General features: G+C 37.3%; 1 protein-coding gene across 1 annotated transcript; it reads left to right on the top strand.

Annotated features, from left to right (window-relative positions):
* Positions 1 to 1,093: 1,093 nt before the first annotated feature.
* On the top strand, positions 1,094 to 3,028 carry LOC104594531 (putative transcription factor bHLH086). Its single transcript, XM_088900167.1, has 5 exons — positions 1,094 to 1,802; positions 2,187 to 2,291; positions 2,419 to 2,484; positions 2,664 to 2,729; positions 2,832 to 3,028. Exons 1-5 carry the CDS (start codon positions 1,101 to 1,103, stop codon positions 2,952 to 2,954), a joined length of 1,062 nt encoding a protein of 353 aa, XP_088756293.1. The 5' UTR covers positions 1,094 to 1,100; the 3' UTR covers positions 2,955 to 3,028.
* Positions 3,029 to 16,975: the final 13,947 nt, after the last annotated feature.

The raw sequence follows: 16,975 nt of genomic DNA, 5'->3' as shown, positions 1-16,975 counted from the left end.
GTTTTGATGGTATTCGTACCACGATTAAAATAATCATGGGTTTGAGTAGGAGTTTAATTGGTTTCAGCAAGGAATTACTCTCCTTCCAATATTCTCAGCTTAGCTTTACTACTTGAATTTGAAAACAAAACATGTGGATGAGGATCTTCATTCATCGGCTCTGGGAAAAGATGGACTTAATAAATTATACCACAGTTTAGCCTATAGGGTGTTTGATTAATCCACATTTTGCTGACCCGACTCAGTCTTGGTAACATAATCGAGAACGGAGAATCCAGTGCTGAATCTCTCCAGCAGGGTTAAACCGACCCCACCATTGGTAAGTGGTACTCGTACCCCGGTTTAGACAAGTGGAACCCACCTAATTATTTCAAGGATTCGGTTTAAATAGAAACCGGGTGGATCAATTTCAATTTCCAATCCAGCCCCTGGAAGCAAAGGGTTTGAACCTTTGACCTATTCAGTTGATATTTCAGAACCGAAACAAAACTGATGGTTTGTCTGCTGTTTGGAAATGCAATGTGGATCCGCATGCTGGAAGTAAGGAAGAAGGAAGTCGAGACTTAACTCCTGAAAAGTGAAGAGATGCAGGTTCTGAGATAGAGAGAGAGAGAGAGAGAGAGAGGGAGAGAGAGAGAGAGAGAGAGAGGAATCTGAGACGTGGGGGGAGCGAAAGATCCGGCGAAGCTTATGCTGCTTGTTCTCTAGCAACCTTCTCTTCTTCAAAATCCTGGCTTCCTCTATGCCAGCTAACAATCTCCAAATAATTAGAATAAAATAAATATATTCGAAACTCATTACATCTCTACTTGGTTACATAATTTCTCGCCCGACACTTTAAATGCTGAACTTTAGTAAGTAATTAAAATAAAATTAAAAAAAAAATTACAATTCGGCTCATCACCATTTATATATATAAGAAGAAGATAAAGTTGTCTATCCTTACAGCAGTACAGCTACAGAGGGTCCTCTTTCGAAACTGTCATTCTCACCTTTATCGCTTGCATATATATAGTTCCTTGTCGATAAGCTTTTCAAGTTTCAGCTAGGTAGCTAGCTCCACCTCCAACTCTACTACTTTGTTCCCTCTTAGCTTCTAAATGGCGTTTGCCGGGGAGAGGGAGGGCCAAGACTCACATATTGCCTTCCTTCAAGCGTGTTCCTTGTATGGAAACCTTTGTGGGGGATCTTCTGTCCAAGTTTCAGATCCTTCTCAACTTGGCTTCTTTGGATACAATAATTATTGTGACAACACAGTGCTTGAAGAGGGAGAGGGCTCAGATAATTCAAGTGGGTCTACGAAGAATGCTTCCTCATTGAGCCATCTTCCTTCTCTTTTAGACCCAGCAGCTACTAATGCAAACTGCACTGGGTTTGTGTTTGGAACTGCGAATTCTCCACCCGAGGATGCTCAATCTGTTATCAACTTCAGAACCAGTTATGACAATTTGGAGTGTCATGAGGAATCTCTGCTTAGTTTTGAACAGGGAGAACTTGTGGTTTCTGGCAACAGTAATCGGATGGTTGATCATGAAGATGACTACTCAATCTGGGTGGATGACGTGGCCCATAACATACAGTGGAATCAACCTACTTGCCTCAAGGTTACTAATGAAACCCGTCTGTCTGAGGACCTGAATTGTTTTGAAACTGCGAGTGGCTATGACCTGATGAGCAGTGACAACCAGCACCGGGAGCGGCCGTTCGGGTGGTTATTTCCAGCACCAGTTGCCACCACTGGAAGTATTCAGGAATCCTGCAGTGGACCAGACGAAGCCTGCTTGCTCAAGCGGCCTTACACGGTATAGTTACATTTCACAAATTGATTAATACTATCTTTAGCTGAATAAGGAGGCTAGCTCTCCCTTTCTTTCTTAGTAAGTTAGAAACTTCTTTGCTTGAATAAGGAGGCCACGATTAACTTATAGATAATTCAAATCTAACCAATGTATATATATAGCATTAACCCTCATATTTGATTTCATATATATATATATATATATATATATATATATATATATATATATATAGTCATTTCCTTCCTATATAGTATCGACTCGCTTTAATTTTGCACATATTTCGTTCATCTTCCAGTGCAAAACTGCAATGTTTTATTTCGCAATCCAACAATTAATATCAGACTACGCTTGAGGGTTTAATTTGATTATGGCAATCTTGCTGCGCAGGGTGGTGAGATGCAAGCAGCAGCCAAGAAGCAGTGTTTTGATTCAGATTTGAAGCCAAAATTCAAGTCATCTGCATCCAAGGACCCGCAGAGTATTGCAGCCAAGGTGTGATTCTTTCTACTATATATTATTCTGACATGGATATATATATATATATATTTGTGAAGTCGAATTCAATTTCATGCAAACCTAAGGAGGCTTCGGTTCTAAATTAACTCTATTTGTATTTCAGAATCGAAGAGAGCGGATCAGTGAACGGTTGAAGATATTGCAGGATCTCGTACCCAATGGAACAAAGGTGGGCTTTCTACTTCTTATATATGTTACTTCAATTTGAATTGGGTGTTGCTTCATGATGATGAAATATCATTACCATGATAGTAATGATATATATATATATATATATATATATATATATATATATATATGTTGCCTTCACTTCATTTTAATTCAACTTACTTAAGTTTAATTACACAGGTTGATTTGGTTACCATGCTAGAAAAAGCCATCAGCTATGTGAAGTTTCTACAGTTGCAAGTGAAGGTAATAAATAATAGTTCAACTGGATTTCATGGACAAGCCGGGTCGTCTTATACAGCTATATAGCCATACACATAATTAAGACGACGTTTGTTCTTGGCACAGGTCTTAGCTACGGATGAATTCTGGCCAGAACAAGGCGGAAAAGCTCCTGAGGTTGGTCAAGTGAAGGAAGCCATTGATGCAATTCTCTCATCCCACAAGGACCAAAAATCAAGTTCAAAGTGAAAGATCCACCAGGCAAAAGAACATATGAAGAAGAAGAAGAAGTCGAATAAAAAAGAAGAAAAGGCTGAAAAGTGAATGAGAAAAGTTGTTATGTACACCACTTAGACTGGCGAAGGAAAAAATAAAAAGCTGTTCTTTGGAAGTTAGTGTGCTAGAAGGAAAGAAAAGGTTCTGTATGGATTTTATTCTTTATTTTTCTGCTCTTCTTGTGGAGCTCTATTGTGGCTCGGCATTATTACCGTTTCATATTGAGAATCGAGACTGAAATCAATTTCATGTTTGTTCTCATTCTTAAATTCAATTTATCTTGAAAATTTGAGTTCCTCTTGGTATATCTTTGAAGCTTTGATCCTTTCCTGAGAAGAATGTTTTCTCTCATAGTTCCATCAACTGTAGACGACCTTGACTCCTAGCTCCCCACATCATACGTTTACAATATAAGGAAATGTTAAAGTTAACTGGGGGAGATGGGAGGTGGTTGTGGTTTCCATATTTGACAGACGTGTTGTCTCACTGGAGTGAGTTGTATTTCATCTAAAATATCAAGGAGACTCAACTGATGCAAGAGCTGTGCTAGAGGGGTTTAAGTTGAAATTGGACCAACTTCATATTAATTTTGTTTTATGTTTCCAGCATCTCTGTTAAACTAATGGCTCACTTCTGTTCATTGATTAAGTCAGGGTCCCTACAATAATTGGATCATAAAACCAACCTAGTCTCAATATATACCTAGACTAGTTAAGAATGTGAAACAATAGTCTTCCAAAGCAGCCTTGTGAAGTCAGTTATCTGGCCTAAACGAAAGGGTATAAGACTAAGAGATAATAGTGATGGACTGGGACCCAATCAGATCGATCAGGCCATGGGTTATTAGCTCTAGATGGTTCAACCTGTGTATTTCTTTATCAAAGGAAGTGAAAAAAACAAACTAGTGTACGTGTATTTGTTTGCTTATATAAAAAATGTATTTGTTGGACTTGTATATTTAGCAAAACCTAATTATATGGCCTAGGTCCGAGTCTTGCATGATAAAATGGGTTTAGGAGCTGACCCGATGCATCCCATGCTTTGTAGTTTGTAACCCATCACAAGAAATTTAGCTCTTACTCTCCTTCTCTGCCCATTTCATGGAAGTTTCATCTCTCTCACTCTCACTCTCCCTCCCTCCCTCTGTGTGTGTGTGTGTGCCTGCCTTAATTAAGGATCACATGGCTACTCACATGCTCAATCCCATCCAGAGCTGACTACATCACTACATTCCCAATGCTAATTAACTCAAAATTCAAACAAATGAACCTACTATTAATACTGATTAATAGCATATAAAATTAAAACAAATGAACCCTACCGAATGTCATAAAATAAATGCTAGACAAACCAACCCATGCTCGTATAGGACGACCAAGCATCAAATTATTTTGGATAAGAAATCACTGCTCAGTGATCAATTTCTCATTAAATAATAAAATACAACACAATCCACTTGACTATATATGTTCTAATTAATTAAAGTCCCCACCATATTAAATGCTTTTTGAGATTCGAGGGTTCTGAATCCCCAACAGAGAACTTCTTCACATTTGTTTAACATGTGTTTTCTTTTTCTTTCATTTAATTTGTAATTGTTTAGTGTGTTGATTCATTCGCTTGACGCTTGATTTCAGTTATGTAAATGTATCTGCTTGTGTGGAATTCCATTCAGACAAAAGAAATAATTAACGAGAGGACTGCATGTCTGTAAAACAGCCAAAAGCATTCAAATTCTCATGTTTCTCTTGTAGGGTAAGCAAGATTAGTTTATGGGAGAATGATTCATACCCTGTATACTTAACTATCTTCACCAGCAATATTAGATTTGGGGTTCTCTCTTGCTAGCAGCTGATTAAATTTCAGATTGCCCTGGTTTGCTTGCTATGCAATTTCATCATGTGTAATGGTGCAAATGATTTGAGTGTAAATTTTGGTTTATTTTTGTTTCAGCTTCTACTTTTATTTTATTTGACTGCAGTGTAGATGATCAAGTACAATAAAACCAAAATCAGGAGATAAACGATTGGAAGTTGAATTATATATATATATATATACTTCTTTCTGATGTTTTAGGTAGTGAGTTTTCAATTGCACTCTTACATATTTGTACTAGTGCAAATGAAACTATGCACTGCAAACAAAGGATCTCTTTAACCCTAAACGAAGACTATAAGCCTAATGCTATCTAGAAGATTACATTTTACACCGAGACTTAGCCACGACCTTGTTAGCGGTATTGATCACTTTAATTAATTACTATTTATTACATGGTATTCAATTTAATAATTTTCTCCATTGTTCATTTTACTCGTCAGTGCTTAGGTTCAAGTTTTCAGCAAAACTGAAGCCTGAATGAATGAAGCAGACAGCCATTGTGATCAATAGGGAGGAACCACTCGATCAATTAATGATCAATTCGATATATGCATGCTTTCAAATTTGAACTTCTCAGGATCAAAGCTCGATCGGAACTCTATCAACGTAACTCAATTAGCCTTTGAGTTGACTCAGCTAGCTAATGAACTCTCTATTTTCCTTCTTTATTTGGCAATTACCTAACTGGTTATTAAAATTAATTTTGATGCATCGTGTATTAATGGGGATTGCTCAGTTGCTTGTATTGCTAGGGACCACCTGGGTCATATCCTATATTTCAAAGCCTACAAGTTAGGTAAAACTACATTTAATGTTACTGAAGCGTGGATAGTGTAATCTTAGTCTTAACTTTTCTCAAACAGGTACATCATCATCTAAGGAGATTCAAAGTTAGCTATTGAGTGTCTGAAGAAGAGCTACAATCCCCCATTGAGAGTATGCCCAATTATTGAAGATTGCTACATTTTAAGAGAAAAATTAGATGGAACCATTGAGTATCATTACATCTACAGATAAGGAAATATGGCTGCAAAATGGCTAACTAACTATACACACACAAACGATGTTTCTCTCAGTTCCATCCCTATTCCTCTAAATGTAATTGCTTGTTTTGAATTTTGAGGACCTACTACCCCGTTCTGTGTAACCCCATTCTGGCGCCTGAAGAATCACCGTATCAATTGAATTAACTGAACATAGTAGAATTTTTCAATTAAGTTGCTCAATTCGGAATAGATTCGAGTCTTGGTGTTTGAAAACACACAATGGTTGTATGGCTTTGATCGCAATGACACAGCATTTAAGGCAGCAATTAATGAGTCCTACTTGTGCTGTAAACAATGCTTTAAGAATTAATTAAGCTGTTTGACAGATGTCAGCTGGAACCTGGAAGTTAAGACAAGCTGTTAAGCCCTGTGATGGCACATGCATGATTGAAGGTCATGTGATGCGAGCCCAGGGAATGACAGGGTGGGTTGGGTTACTGTGCACTGATTGGGCCCAACCCAACTGACTAGATATTGATAACGGTGCAACTTGGGCTGGGTTAATCTCAACCCAACTTACCTGGATCAGATTGAAATTCAGTTCCGGGTTGGAACCCGGATTAATTCGGGTTAGGTTAGGGTTTACTTGGCCAATCCGACCCAACCCAAAAAAGTCAAGTTGGGCCGGATCAGATTAAAATTCAGATCAGGAATAAAATTGAAAAATATGAACTCGGCTTAAATTCGGGTTAGTTTAGGGTTGAGGTATCGCCAAATCCGACCCAACATTTCTTCATATTTATATGTCTAAATATTATATATCCATCTATTTATCAGCAATTTTAATTTTGAAGGCAAAGTTTTACACTGATATAATTAAGTATTGTACTCCTAAAATATCATGATTTTGTACTCGTATATATAATAATACAAAAACCCTTGAACCTTAATTTGAATAGTTTGATCGTCCTTTCCAAATGGGCGACCTGCTTTGAAAAAAATAAATAAATAAAATTTTTAATTTCAAAAAACAGCCAAAAATCGTTTCTGGGTCAAATAATTTGACAGTTCAACCATCCGAATCAATAGTTCGTTGACTAAATCAAAAGTTTTTGGCCAAAAAAATAGTTTTAAGGTAAAATAGAACCAATTAAGTGACCGATTTTTTATTTTTCCAGTCCAATTGTCCGATCCAATCTGGTTTTAAAAACATTGAATAAAATAATCAAAGCCTTAATAAGAATAAGGTTGTAGTATAGGTGAAGTCACATGACTACATGAGTTCCTATATTGTATACATAATAGTATATATATTGGACGTACAAATTATTAATCTAAGTGGCATTTTAGGATATTCTTGGAGATCCTCAGCCTACATATTTTTTTATCATTTACCCTAGAATTTAAATCGAAAAATTCATCAAAGATTAGTATTTTTCTGAATTTTAGTCTTAATAATCACTTATGAAGTACAACAAATTAATTAACTTCATGTATTAATGCAGAAGATGCAAGGTTGCTAAGTTCACAAAGTTTGAGGATGTCGTCGCCCGCTTTGCAGTACTGGTGACTCAGTGACCGTCCCATTTCCTCACTGCCTCAGAAGATAGAAAACGTCCTTCAAGGCTGACCTGTTGTGCATGGGCAAAATATTAGAAATTATAAATCCAATTACTTTATTATATACATAAAGAGTTAATAAATTGAATAGCATTATAATTGATGCAGTTTCTTTTCTATCATCTTATGTTCCAATTTTCAGAACAATTTGGATATTTCAGTCTGTCTAGCATACTGGCCGAGGTGATGACTTATCTGGTAATTAACTACGACAATCATTCTTTTATTTTATTTTATGAAAATGGGTAGCCAAGAATTATTATTTAATATGTCTGTGTGTAATGAAGATAATAACCTTGGGACATTAGTAGGGAAAGCAAAGCATTCCAATCAACCAAAGCCAAGGGTAGGCCTCCAAAAGAGTTCTCCACTTGATTAGCATGGATATGGACTTGTGAAGTTCAATCCTATTATGTGCTCCAAATCAATTTTCATTATATATATATATATATATATATATATATTGTTGTAGCAGATAAAATTTGTGTTATATATCTGGGTTCTCTCAATAACTATTTTATTTTAATATTCTTACATATGAATTCATATAGTGTGATAATTGAAAGCAAGAAGCCATTATTTTGAATACCATATGTTGTGGGCAAGATTAACCATCCCATCGATGATGACATGTGGCATACCCGAAGGGCAAGTCTGTCATTTTGACCCTGACTAAAGGGCAATTGAGTAGTTCCCAACTCGTTACTGCGGAGCATTAACTACAGGCGTTATGATCTCGGTTTAGCTCTCACCCTGCACATTAGTGAAGGAAGGGGGCGTAACGCTCAGTTGACGAGGTCTCGTCCTTGTAACGGCGGCAATGGCATTCATGACCTTAATCCTTGGTATTGTTACTCTTGGCTCATTATTAGGCTTTTTGGCGATTTTGACTATAAAAGTTCACACTAGCCAAAGGTGCACACTTGAATTCTCTCTCTCTCTGCTTTGCTTTTGGACTTTTTACCAGCCCTTACCTAATTTGACCATCATGAATTCTCGCCTCTGCAGCTCTGCTAACGCTTTCAAGGCTTCTTTTCACTCTTTGCAGGTAGGGCCTTTAGCGACTTGACCTCAGAAGTTATTAAGCTACCCTTGGCTTCATAATTGGCAGCAGCACCGTGAACACCGATAAAAAGGCACTAAGTGAATTAGAAAAATTATAGCTTAAAGATATGATAAATTCAGTTACTCTAAAAGTTCCTAGAAATGTTGTGACAATTATTTTATTTCAATGTGCAGTTAATTAAATGAATATCTAAAGTAGAAGCAAAAAATTAAATACATGAAAATGAGACACAATTAACCAAAGTTTACCAAAGAAGTGAAGTTTTGGTAGACAAATACAAGATGAAATGAATGGAATGGGTTAAATTTTCGATAGGCTAATATTTAGATTAACTTAAAGGGAGAAATAAAGCTTAAAAAAAAAAAAAAAAAACATCTTACACTTTGTGAGATGTTGTTGGGCTACGAGATACCTACTCTATAATGCCATAGGAATTTGTGCCTTGCTTGTGCAACTGGGCTTTGGAGTTTGGTTGGTCAGTTGGGTGGGCCTAAGCTGGTCCAGTTCAATGTTCCTCATTTCCTTGCAGTCTTGTCGGACCCCGATAGGCTCACACGGTGAAGCACAAGTCACCAAGTGAGCTTTCGATGCCCCAGCTTTATTGTGATTTTTTATTATGATCTGAATCATAAATTATCCAAGATCTAACAAGTGACAACACTAGATCCTTGTGCTACGAAGCCTATGATGAGATGTGCTCCGCCAAGCAAACCAATTTGCTAGGCTTCTTATTAATAGAATTGAATGGAAAGCATGATCCTTTGGCATATACTAAGCCTTAACATGTTACTTGATGCTGTTTGGTTAACGACCTTAGGGACCCTTGTAGTACCATAAACGTACAAAATCCACGTTCACTTCTTAATTGCTTTGCAGTATTGAACTAAGCAACCTAAAATATCCAAAAAGAAATAAATAAAACAAATGGAGTCAAGAATATATTAATCAAGAGCCGTGACGCAAATGTTTGGATGGAAGAAAAAAAATCATGACGCAAAGCAGAGGCAAAACAGATTCTGTGTGCAGAAAATGGAATTAATAAATTGCACAGACGATAGATTAAGAAACGATAAGATGCAGTAGGTAGATATCATAGATTAGGTTTTATGTTACCAAAGGCTTTCTTTACAAGGCAGTAAAACTATCTTGATTATTAGATTAACGATGTAGATAACTTACAAATAATTAATCGGTCACTAATTTATGAATATCGAGGTCTTGGAGCAACAACTCCATTCAGAAATCAGAATCTGGGGAACCTCCGGTCATCACTAGTTTTTAGGTAATTGATAAAATAGTGAAAGCTCTATATATCAACTGATCAGACGTATTTGAATTAAACCCCTCAAATGATAATAATCTTGAAATTAATGATGAGTGTCAATGTGAAAATGACTGTTAGTTTGTTAGGCACCTAAACTGAACTATTCAACTATATAGGATTTGGGCATGAATTGTTTATCCCGATTATAATTATAATTATAATTGGGTTGAGATCGATCTATGTGGGGTGGAGTTGATTGCATGAATATTCTACTTTGTCATTCCATTTCATTCAATGTTGTTATAGTCCTAAATGTTAAAATTGTTTGTCTTGACAAGTTTCAACTGTCTTAAGGCTTTTGATGTATTGGTAAATATTTTGATAACTGTTAAAAGGTGGATATTAATCTTTTTCAAAGGTAGGCTGGGGTATAATTTCAAAAAACCGGTGTCAAAAAGATTCTAAGTGCTTATTTAACATGCTTATAAAGTTGTGCCTATCTGATCCTAACTGATTAAAGCCTATCACAACATGGGCTAATGGAACGTCACTAGAGTGTTATCTGTTATGGAAAGGATGATTACCTACCACCAAAGTGAGAACCATTGTGGAGAGGGTTATTAATTTGCTGCTAGAGTACTGAGAGTTGTTCAGAGCTATACATGCTACGGTCCTAAATGTTAAAAGTCTTTGGCTTAACATTTACCAATGATCAATATAAACATATAACTTTGTGAGTGAGTTCGTCTACACCACCATTATCAAGCCCAATAAAAGAAAGGGTTATATATATATATATATATATAGACAAGAGGAGTTTGAAGAAAACCGATCATAGATGTTCGGTAATTCAGTTGCTGTATTTAAAATGATAAATAAGAAGATAAGTTATAATAGAACTGAACTCAGAGTTTTACTTTGGTTGATCAATGGATATACAAGTTATCTACTTAGGATGTATAACAGAACTAATCCAATTAGTTACATGAGCAACTTGGACTGACCTGAGTTGGATGTGAGCACATCATCTTCAACATCCCCCCGCAAGCTGATGGTAGGTGAAACAACACGAATCTTGGACCGGAGGAAGGAAAACCTAAGACCGCCAAGAGGTTTTGTGAAGATGTCTGCAATTTGATCTTGAGAGGGGATGTAATGAACATGCAAACATTTGGTGGCGACCTTCTCACGCACAAACTGAAAGTCTAATTCTATGTGTTTGGTGTGTGCATGAAAAACTAGGTTAACCGCTAGGCACGTGGCGCTAATATTGTCACACTAGAGAGTAGGAGCCCAAGAAGGTTTCACACCAAACTCATTTAATAGGGAGCACAGCCAAATGGCCTAAGATGTTGTGAGGGCGAGGCTGCGATACTCAGCCTTCGTGCTGAAGCATGAAATAGTGGTGTGCTTCTTAGAAGACCATGAGACAATGTTGTCACCAATGTAGAATGTAGATGCAAAAACCACTGTGTGACCGCCTATCATCGGGGCAGCCAACCCAATCAAAGTCAGAAAATATGTGGACATCGAAAGAAGCACACGGTTGAATGCAAAGGCCTGCATCAATAATATACTTGACATAATGGAGGATACGCTTAACAAAGGCCCAATGAGTAGTAGTGGGAGTATGCATAAATTGACACGCCTTGTTGACTACATAAGCCAAGTCAGGGCAAGTGAATAGCAGAGATTGAAGAGCACCAACAACGTGCCTATAAGTGTTGGGATCCGAAAGGGGATCACCATCATTGCGAGAGAGCTGAGTAGAGGATGCCATAGGTGTTTTAATGGGCTTGATGCCATCCATAGAGAGAGTCTGTAATAGATCTTGCATATATTTTCTTTGAGAGAGAAAGAGCCTATGTTTGGTGCATATGGCTTCAATACCCAAAAAATAATGAAGTGGGCCGAGATCCTTGAGTGCAAAGCGAGAGCCCATTTGCTGAAGTAAATTGGAGATGGCACCCGAGTTAGGCCCAGTGACAATGATGTCATCAACATAGACCCACTTGCAGCCCACAACATTAGCATTGGGATTGGGTTGGATCAAATCCCATGTACCATTCCATAGTAGTGCATCAAGCTCATCCTACATAGCAGCTCTCCAATGGGCGTGGTGATTAGCAAATGAGAAGCATGTGAGATAAAGGATAACGAGTAGAGACCAACGAGTATTTCTTGGAGGGGCGAAAAATGCTAGCCTTGGCTGGTGTAGTCATAGGATGAATATTTTGTGCTTGTAGAGGTTGTATAGTGTTATCCGAAAGGTACCGAGAGGGACATATGAGAGAACCATCTACATACCCCGTTAGTTTTGCTCCGACCAGTGCTGAAAGTATTTGAAATTTCTAGAGTAGATAGTTACGACCACCCATCTTTACCGAGATGGTGTTTGGGAAACTGCTGTTTCCAAAAACAACAAGTGTGGAGGGCGACGAAGATGGATGGGCAGCATTGATTGATGCAGCTGCACCGGATTGAGTAGACATGGTTTCAGATTGACGAGGCTCTGATACCATGAAAGACAAGAGGAGTTTGAAGAAAACCGACCACAGATTTTGGGTGATTCGGTTACTGTATTTAAAATGATAAATAAGAAGATAAGTTACAATAGAACTGAATTCAGAGTTTTACTCTGATTGATCAATGGATATACAAGTTATCTAGTTAAGCTATACAACAAAACTAATCCAGTTAGTTACCTAAGCAGCTTGGACTGATCTGATTTGGACATGAGCACATTATCTTCAACATATATAATCGTGTATATGACTATTTATATATTACATAGACTTCCCCCGGCCCCACTCTAATACCTATGTTTTTTTTTTTTGGTGATTTACTTGTAATCCCAAACCTATTAATTTAAAAAATAAATAGACTTATTATCAAATTATAAATTAAAAATATATATTCAGGATCTTATCGTCTCAGACCTCCCAATTACAGACCTTGATTTGCACATTTAATTTTTGATTATATTAGAACTTGGGACCAAGTCTTGACTGGCTTAGACCAGAGCGGACCCATTGACATCAGTAAATCTAAATGTGAAGGCCAAAGTCGAGAACGGCACGCACAGCTAATAACAGTTACTCGCATAGTCGCTCAAGCATTTAGCACTGTTCTCCCTCCAACTCCTACACAGCTTACATCAATATCTATAGCTAGCTAATTCAAACAACAATAACCCATCTCATAAAGTGCGGTCTCCACTCTGTAGGATGAATCGCTTCAGTGTATGGGTTGAGTAGTTAAATAGGAGTATATTAATTAATGATTCAGATATATTGCGGATACTGATAAGTTGGGTTGAGTTAACTAACATAATTTAGGGGGTGTTTTACAACACGAATTGTTTTTTCTTTTATTTTATTGTTGATTTCAAAAAGGGCAAATCAGTGCTGAGATTCTTGTGAATGTGGGGTCTAGAGAGGGATAGATGTACCCAGCCTTATCCATGTATATACAGAGAAACTGTTTCCAAGATTTGAATTTGGTCACCCACCCAGGTCACAATGGTGGAGAAACCCAACTATTGCCGATTTCAAAGATAAATCAAAACCATCCAGTTTGAAAACAAAATTATTGTTTCTTGCAAGAAAAACATATGTTCTTAGTTGTACATGTGTTCTTTGTTTGAAAACCAAAACAAAAAATATGTTCTTAATTAAATTCCTGGTTTCAAAACGTGTTTTCATCTAGTTATTTATACCATATTCCATAAAAAGCCATTACTTTGATGGTTTCAAAAACATATATTGCTTCTTTAAATAAAACCAACTTGCTTTTGCCTTTAAAAACAAACATGGTATTCAAGAGCTTTTTTTCTTTTCTTTTCTTTTTTTTTTCTGATATAGCAACTTCAATAAACAAATGAAAATAAAAACATTCATGCTGTAGAACACCCATTTAAAGTCGCACAAAAAAAACTGTACATATTTCAGATAATACCCCTTATTTCTTTTCTCTATTAAATAAATAAATAACTGACCTGCCAAACCACTATCTTTATTCGCTTATCTCACGCAATGCATTTGAAAACATGGTTTTCAAAACCGGATCAGACCGGACCCATTTAAAGTCACACAAAAAAAACTGTACATATTTCAGACAATACCTCTTGTTTCTTTTCTCTATTAAAAAATATAAAAAAAATAACTGACCTGCCAAACCACTATCTTTATTCGCTTATCTCACGTAATGCACTTGGAAACATAGTTTTTAAAACCGGACCAGACCAGACGGTCGGACTAGAAAAACCAGGAACCGGTTAGATGACCAGTTTTGGTTTTCCCCAAAACTAGAAATTTGCCCAAAACCATTGATTTTGGTCAGCAAATCGCTGACCCAGGCGGTTAATCATTCAAACTGCTCGAACGGTTTTAACTGTTTTTTATTATTTTTTTATTTTTTATTTTTTTGTCAGAACAGGCCGATCATTCGACCCGGTAACCGGACCCCTGACCGATTTCGTCTCTGAATCATTTTTAAAAACCATGCTTAGAAATAAATTGTAGAGCGAGATCTAAATTCTAATACAGGTACCAGAAATCTGGGTCTTATATTAATGTATTACATATATACCAAGAACAATATAAATACTGGTCATAAATTCAAGCACAAAAACTTGCATGCAACATTAATTCTTCAATGCATGTATGTCTCATTATACATCATTAAATGTAAAAGAACTACTTTATTAAAAAAGAAGGGAAAATTTCTTAAATTATCCCTACTGTTTACATCATACATCATTAAATGTAAAAGAACTACTTTATTAAAAATGAAGTGAAAATTTCTTAAATTATCCCTACTGTTTAGCTAATTGACAAACTGTATCATTACTGTTTAAGTATTGTGTTAGAGTATCCCTAAGTTTTTTGACAATTGACTAACTCTACCCTTGCCATCAGCATTCATTAATGTTCTGTCAAAATCCGTACACATATGACACCATGTGATGTATAGTTTTTTAAATCCAATACTACCCTCCATCCCTCTTCTCTTCATTTCACCTTTTCCTCTCTTCAACTTTCTCTTTTTAGCCTTACCTCATAGCAGGTGCAGTAGCAACTCTAGCACTAGCGACACCACCATCTCTAACATCAAAACTACAACACCACCATTTGGCACCATAGCCAATATCTCGGTTTCTTCTTGACTCACATGGAAAAGGGAGGGAGTGTGGTTGTGCCTCCCAAAATTACGAAGGTGTCACTACCATTGAAGCATTTGTGAACGTCGGGAAAAAAACCCCCAATAGTTCACTTCATGGCATGGTCAGATATATGGAGTCGCCACCCATCAGAATGCATAATTGGTAGTGATGGGCCTCCCAAGTTTAAATTTCACAAAACTTTTAGGATTAACAATAACTCCATATCAGTCAACCAGGACAATGCTAATTTAGGTAAGTTGAGAGAGAGAAAAGGAGTTAAACACCCCTCTCTCTTGTCATGTGAACACCGTACTTCCCTATTTATTTTAAATTTAGACCGAGAGTCCAGGTTATTCACAAACTGGGAAGGATATACAATTTTCTCTTCTCCCCTCCATACCGACCCCTTTTGAACGCATGGGCCTGAGCAAAAAGATGATTCTCACCACTTTTCTATGAGAACCCCCACCATCGTACTTAGCTGACAGGGCTGAAGAGTAAAGGAAAAGGAAATTACAACAACAACCTTTCAACTATTAGAGGACCCAATGGTTCTCGAGTTCAACTTTGAATGCACGATAGAAAGCAAGACTAATGCGGCTAATAAAAAATACAAAGGAAGAAACAAACTCTAAAAAAAAAAACAAAAGATGAATAAATAGATAACCGAAACAAAACCAAGATTATTTTAAATATTGAATCAGGTTTTTGACAGGAGCTTAGGGGTATGAGTTAATCACTTTTTACCTCTTGTGACCTTGAACGAAACAATGATGTCGCAATCTCTATTGAAATGTGGAATTTAGGTAACAGTGCTTTAGATGGACTTCGAACTAGGAACTGGTGAAGGTTGATGCGCAAACGACAGGAGGAAACTCGCGGAAGAAAGAGCGAGAGTCTACTCCCCAGCTGAGAAATGTGAATGCCAAGATATTTCCTAGGTTTTTGACAGAAGATGGGAGAACCGAGCTCTTGAACAGTGTGTTTCTTGTTCGAATCAGCTTCAACTCTCTCTTCCTCCTTGAGTGAACCTCTCGCTCTTCAAAACCTCTCGTCTCTTTGTTTTTCTCTCTCAAAGCCCTCTCTTCTGTTTTCTCCTCTCTCTAATCTCCTTCGATCTCTCTCTCAAACTCTCAGTTCAATCGAGCTCTCCCCTTGTTTTTTCTTCTTTTGTCTCTTCTCTCCTCTCTTTTTTCAGCTGATCTCCCACTCTCTCCTTAATTCTCAGCTCAACATCTCCTCAAAAGGAAAACACCGAGAGAGCTTCCCCCTTCGACCCCCCCCCCCCCCCCTTGGGAATGGTGCTTCCCATTTATAACGGAAAAGAAGGGGGTTTCTAAAAAGATTCTAAAAGAAAAGGGAGTAGCCTTTAAATTCCGGGTTTGGGCCTAGGTTTTGTGTTCAGGCCCCGGGCCTGGGCCTAAGGCGTAACCTTTATCATAAGTGCAAAGCCTGGACTGGCCCATAATCACCCCTATAAGATAGGCTTTAGGAGATACCTTGCCAGGTTGGGTCTTCAAGAGTCAAAAACGGTAATTTTGGGTGAGGAGGAAAATTTGGTTATTTATGGTCTTGGGGGCAATTCGGTAATTTGGGGTAAAAGGATAATTTAGCAATTTGGGTTTAGAGGGAAAATTGGTAATTTGGGGTCTAAATGGGTAAGCTTAGAGAGGCACTTAGGTAATTTACGGAATGAAGGGCATTTTGGTAATTTTAGAAGAAGGGGTACTTTGGAAATATGGAAAAAAGGGTATTTTGGTAATTTGGGCAAAGGGGGGTATTTTTAGTAATCTGGTCAAGGGTATTTTAGGAATTTGGTGTGGGGTAATTTAGGAACTTGGTCAGGGGTATTTTGGTAATTTGGTGTAATTGGTCCAAGATGGGTGTGTTGGGAATTTGGTGTGAGGAGTAATTTGGGAATTTGGTCCAAGGGGGTATTTTGGGAATTTGGTTAGGGGGTAATTTGGGAATTTAGTCAAGGGGGATATTTTAGGAATTTTGTTCAATGGGTATTCT

Source organism: Nelumbo nucifera, chromosome 3 (genome assembly GCF_055504915.1).
Source record: "Nelumbo nucifera cultivar China Antique chromosome 3, China Antique-T2T, whole genome shotgun sequence".
Classification (NCBI taxonomy): domain Eukaryota; kingdom Viridiplantae; phylum Streptophyta; class Magnoliopsida; order Proteales; family Nelumbonaceae; genus Nelumbo; species Nelumbo nucifera.
This window is presented reverse-complemented; position numbering and strand designations above follow the sequence as displayed.

Bases quoted from the DNA above. Each gene is read 5' to 3' on its own strand.
- LOC104594531 (XM_088900167.1), top strand. From the start codon at position 1,101: ATGGCGTTTGCCGGGGAGAGGGAGGGCCAAGACTCACATATTGCCTTC. The intron at 2,292-2,418 runs GTGTGATTCTTT...TTTGTATTTCAG, and splicing joins CGCAGAGTATTGCAGCCAAG to AATCGAAGAGAGCGGATCAG. The intron at 2,485-2,663 runs GTGGGCTTTCTA...TTAATTACACAG, and splicing joins TCGTACCCAATGGAACAAAG to GTTGATTTGGTTACCATGCT.